The 6,000-nt window shown below is 36.6% G+C and overlaps 1 protein-coding gene across 1 annotated transcript in view; it reads right to left on the bottom strand.

Moving 5' to 3' along the window:
* Positions 1 to 433: 433 nt before the first annotated feature.
* Positions 434 to 6,000, bottom strand: part of LOC141272100 (uncharacterized) — a 61,858-nt gene continuing 56,291 nt past the window's right edge. The window contains exon 7 of the mRNA XM_073682413.1: positions 434 to 5,182. Coding sequence (XP_073538514.1) covers positions 504 to 5,182 — 4,679 coding nt within the window. The 3' untranslated portion in view covers positions 434 to 503. The remainder of the gene's footprint in view (positions 5,183 to 6,000) is intronic.

The following is a 6,000-nucleotide window of genomic DNA, read 5'->3' as shown; positions in this document are numbered from 1 at the left end:
TAAAATGGCTTTTTCCCTGTGTTAGTTTTCTAAGGTCTAATAAGATCTGTTTTACCAGCAAAACATTTCCCACACCCCTAACATGGTTTTTCCACTATGTGAGTTTTCTGATGTGCAGTAAGATTTGATTCATCTTTAAACAATTTCCCACAATCTGAACATGGAAATGGCTTTTCACCTGTATGCATTCTCTGATGTCTAACAGCACTACGTTTCAAATGAAAACATTTCCCACATTCTGTACATGAAAATGGCTTCTCCCCTGTGTATTTTTTCTGATGCCCAACAAGACTATGTTTCCAATTAAAACATTTCCCACATTCTGTACATGAAAATGGCTTCTCCCCTGTGTGAATTATCTGGTGTGTAACAAGATTATATTTCCAATTAAAACATTTCCCACAGTCTGAACATGAAAATGGCTTCTCTCCCATGGTAATTTCCTGTTCTGTAACAAGTTTGGATTTCTCGCTAGGTTTCCTAGATTCTGAACTTGAAAATGCTTAATCATCAGTGTGAATTCTCTGATGTTTATCAAGTTTGGATTTCTTATTATAACATTTCCCGCAGTCTGAACATGAAAATGGCTTCTCTGCCGTGTTAATTTCCTGATCTGTAACAAGTTTGGATTTCTCACTAGGTTTCCCACATTCTGAACTTGAAAATAGCTTCTCTTCTGTGTGAATTATCTGATGTGTAACAAGTTTGGATTTCTCGCTAGGTTTCCCACATTCTGAATTTGAAAATGCTTTATCACCTGTGTGAATTCTCTGATGTGTATCAAGTGTGGATTTCTTATTATAACATTTACCGCAGTCTGAACATGAAAAGGGCTTTTCTCCAGTTTTTATTTCCTGGTCTGTAACAAGTTTGGATTTCTTGCTAGGTTTCCCACATTCTGAACTTGAAAATGCTTTATCACCAGTATGAATTCTCTGATGTGCAACAAGACTATGTTTCCAATTAAAACATTTCCCGCATTCTGAACACGCAAATGGCTTCTCACCTGTGTGATTTCTCTGATGTGCAACAAGATTTATTTTCCGATTAAAACATTTCCCACATTCTGTACATGAAAATGGCTTCTCCCCTGTGTGATTTCTCTGATGTGCAACAAGATTTCTTTTCCGATTAAAACATTTCCCACATTCTGGACATGAAAATGGCTTCTCCCCTGTGTGAATTCTCTGGTGTGTAACAAGATTATATTTCCAATTAAAACATTTCCCACAGTCTGAACATGAAAATGGCTTCTCTCCTATGGTAATTTCCTGCTCTGTAACAAGTTTGGATTTCTCGCTAGGTTTCCTAGATTCTGAACTTGAAAATGCTTTATCATCTGTGTGAATTCTCTGAGGTTTATCAAGTTTGGATTTCTTATTATAACATTTCTCGCAGTCTGAACATGAAAATGGCTTCTCTCCTGTGTTAATTTCCCGACCTGTAACAGGTTTGAATTTATCGCTAGGTTTCCCACATTCTGAACTTGAAAATAGCTTCTCTTCTGCGTGAATTATCTGATGTGTAACAAGTTTGGATTTCTCGCTAGGTTTCCCACATTCTGAATTTGAAAATGCTTTATCATCTGTGTGAATTCTCTGATGTTTATCAAGTTTGGATTTCTTATTATAACATTTCTCACAGTCTAAACAGGAAAATGGCTTCTCTCCCATTTTTATTTCCTGGTCTGTAACAAGTTTGGATTTCTTGCTAGGTTTCCCACATTCTGAACTTGAAAATGCTTTATCACCAGTATGAATTCTCTGATGTGCAACAAGACTATGTTTCCAATTAAAACATTTCCCGCATTCTGAACACGCAAATGGCTTCTCACCTGTGTGATTTCTCTGATGTGCAACAAGATTTCTTTTCCAATTAAAACATTTCCCACATTCTGTACATGAAAATGGCTTCTCCCCTGTGTGATTTCTCTGATGTGCAACAAGACTTACTTTCCAATTAAAACATTTCCCACATTCTGTACATGAAAATGGCTTCTCCCCTGTGTGATTTCTCTGATGTGCAACAAGACTTACTTTCCAATTAAAACATTTCCCACATTCTGCACATGAAAATGGCTTCTCCCCTGTGTGATTTCTCTGATGTGCAACAAGACTTCTTTTCCAATTAAAACATTTCCCACATTCTGTACATGAAAATGGCTTCTCCCCTGTGTGATTTCTCTGATGTACAACAAGACTTACTTTCCAATTAAAACATTTCCCACATTCTGAACATGAAAATGGCTTCTTCCTTGTGTGAGTTCTCTGATGTGTATCAAATTTGGATTTATTATTATAAAATTTCCCGCATTCTGAACATGAAAATGGTTTTTCTCCAATGGTAATTTCCTGCTCTGTAACAAATTTGGATTTCTCGCTATGTTTTCCACATTCTGAACTTGAAAATGCTTTATCATCTGTGTGAGTTCTCTGATGTTTATCAAGTTTGGATTTCTTATTAAAACATTTCCCGCAGTCTAAACATGAAAAGGGCTTCTCTCCTGTGTTAATTTCCTGATCTGTAACAGGTTTGAATTTATCGCTAGGTTTCCCACATTCTGAACTTGAAAACAGCTTCTCTTCTGTGTGAATTCTCTGATGTGTAACAAGTTTGGATTTCTTATTATAACATTTACCGCAGTCTAAACACGAAAATGGCTTTTCACTCGTATTAATTTCCTGATCTGTAACAAGTTTGGATTTCTCGCTAGGTTTCCCGCATTCTGAAATTGAAAATGCATTATCATCTGTGTGAATTCTCTGATGTGTAATAAGATTTGTTTTCCGCTCAAAACATTTCCCACATTCTGTACAGGAAAATGGTTTCTTCCCTGTGTTAATTTCCTGATCTGTAAGAAGTTTGGATTTCTCGCTAGGTTTCTCACATTCTGAACTTGAAAATGCTTTATCATCTGTGTGAATTCTCTGATGTTTATCAAGTTTGGATTTCTTATTATAACATTTTCCACAGTCTAAACATGAAAATGGCTTCTCTCCTGTGTTAATTTCCCGATCTGTAACAGGTTTGAATTTATCGCTAGGTTTCCCACATTCTGAATTTAAAAATGGCTTCTCTTCTGTGTGAATTCTCTGATGTGTAACAAGTTTGGATTTCTTATTATAACATTTACCGCAGTCTAAACATGAAAATGGCTTTTCACTCGAGTTAATCTCCTGATCTGTAACAAGTTTGGATTTCTTGCTAGGTTTCCCACATTCTGAAATTGAAAATGCATTATCATCTGTGTGAATTCTCTGATGTGTAACAAGATTTGTTTTCCGCTCAAAACATTTCCCACATTCTATACAGGAAAATGGCTTCTCCCCTGTGTGAATTCGCTGATGTGTATCAAGTTTAGATTTCTTATTATAACATTTCCCACAGTCTGAACATGAAAATGGCTTCTCAGCCGTGTTAATTTCCTGGTCTATAACAAGTTTGGATTCCTCGCTAGGTTTCTCACATTCTAAGCTTGAAAATGCTTTATCACCTGTGTGAATTCTCTGATGTGTATCAAGTTTGTATTTCTTATTATAACATTTCCCGCAGTCTGAACATAAATATGGTTTCTGTCCAGTTTTAATTTCCAGATCTGTAATAAGTTTGGATTTTTCGCTAGGTTTCCCACATTCTGAACTTAAAAATGCTTTCCCATCTGTGTGAAGTCTCTGATGTTTCTCAAGTTTGGATTTATTATTATAACATTTCCCACAGTCTGAACATGAAAATGGCTTCTCTCCAGTGTTTACTTCCTGATTTGTAACAACTTTGGATTTCTTGATAGGGTTTCCACATTCTGAATTTGAAAATGCTTTATCTCTTGTGTGAATTCTTTGATGTGTAACAAGATTTGTTTTCCACTCAAAACATTTCCCACATTCTCTACATGAAAATGGCTTCTCTCTTCTGCTACTTTCCAGATCTGTAACAAGTTTAGATTTTTGGCTAGGTTTCCCACATTCTGAACTTAAAAATGCTTTCCCATCTGTGTGAAGTCTCTGATGTTTATCAAGTTTGGATTTATTATTATAACATTTCCCGCAGTCTGAACATGAAAATGGCTTCTCTCCCATGTTAATTTCTTGATCTGTAACAGGTTTGGGTTTCTCACTAGGTTTCCCACATTCTGAACTTGAAAATGCTTTATCATCTGTGTGAATTCTCTGATGTGTATCAAGTTTGGATTTTTTATTATAACATTTCCCACAGTCTGAACATGAATATGGCTTCTCTTCAGTGTTTATTTCCTGATCTGTAACAACTTTGGATTTCTTGCTAGGCTTTCCACATTCTGAACTTGAAAATGCTTTATCTCTTGTGTGAATTCTTTGATGTGTAACAAGATTTGTTTTCCACTCAAAACATTTCCCACATTCTCTACATGAAAATGGCTTCTCTCTTCTGTTACTTTCCGGATCTGTAACAAGTTTAGATTTTTGGCTAGGTTTCCCACATTCTGAACTTGAAAATGCTTTATCATCTGTGTGAACTATCTGATGTGTAACAAGTTTTGATTTCTTATTATAGCATTTACCCCAGGCTGAACATGAAAATGATTCCTCTCCCGTATTAATTCCCTGATCTGTAGCAGGTTTGGATTTCTCGCTAGACTTCTCACATTCTGAACTTGAAAATGGTTTATCCCCTATGTGAATTCTCTGACGTTTACAAAGTTTGGATTTCTTGTTATAACGTTTATCACAGTCTGAACAGGAAAATGGCATCTCTTTCGTGTTAATTCCCCGATCTATAACAAGTTTGGATTTCTTGCTTTCTTCGCCACATTCTGAACTTGAAAATGGTATATCCCCTGTGTGAATACTGTGATGTGTAATAATATTTTTTTTTAGATTAAAACATTTCCCAGATTCTGTACATGAATATTGATTTTCCCTTGTGTTTTTTATCTGTTCTACGGGTAAAACTGAACATGAACATGGTTTCTCCTCTATATGAGTAATTTGATGTTCAGCAACCATAATTTGACTTTTGTCTTGCATATTGGTCTTCGCTGAAGAACAAGAAAAGACCTGTTGAGCAGATGACAGATTTTTTCTGAGAAGTGCTTGAGATGTATCTGGGATAATGACATGTTCTTCACATGTATTTGTGATACCATGTTCATCTGTAGAAGAATCTGAAAATATCAGATGCCCCTCTGAGTTTCTCGTACAGTCATCTGCCAAGAATAAAACCTATTTTATTATTTTCAAATAACATTGCATTGAAATTATGTTAAAATTTATATTATATACTTTATAACATTTCCATACAAATTGCAATGAACTTTAATTATCAACTGACACAGACAGTAGTCCATAAAGATAGGACTAATAGATTATGATATGTTACCAGTTTGTGCTCTTTCAATTGTTTCCTTCTCTCTTAAACCCATCTTCTCCATATGTTAAAGGGAATCTGTCAGCAAGATTTTACTAAGTAAACTACAGGCATTGTCAAGTTGGGGCTGTTGCACTAATTAAAATGATACCTGAGGTGAAGAAATCCATCTCGTGGTTCTTGTGTGATCAGTGTTTGCAGTTTTGAGTTTATGATATACTTGTGCTTCAGGGCGGGACTGGAGGCAGGGTCTTTCCTTGGTGCTCTAGTCCAGATCAGCAAAAAAAAGACCTGCCCACAGGCATGCCCTGAAGCACAAGTATGTTCCTCATCATAGAAACAGCCAGACAAATAGACAGCCGGACACAGTGTCACGGGTGTGTCAGATGTGACAGACAGTCGCTCTGCAGCTGGCAGCAGAAGGTCACTTCATTTGGCGTTGCAGACGCCTTCTTAAATCCTTCTCACTTTAGAACCCAGCGGCTACCTCCCTTCTGCTCTGATTGACACCCTGGCCTGGGTGTTTAAATACTTTCAGTTGCTGCAGGGAGGTGCCAGTGATATTCACATATTCCCTTGTGGAGTTATAGCTGTCAGCTTACTTCCTCTCTGGTGCTTTGGAGGACGTTTGGTGTAATCTCTCTGAAGCCTGCTCAA

The sequence above is a fragment of the Phyllobates terribilis genome, unplaced genomic scaffold (assembly GCF_046119375.1).
Source record: "Phyllobates terribilis strain yellow unplaced genomic scaffold, ASM4611937v1 Scaffold_5__5_contigs__length_657084704, whole genome shotgun sequence".
In the NCBI taxonomy this organism is placed as follows: domain Eukaryota; kingdom Metazoa; phylum Chordata; class Amphibia; order Anura; family Dendrobatidae; genus Phyllobates; species Phyllobates terribilis.
This window is presented reverse-complemented; position numbering and strand designations above follow the sequence as displayed.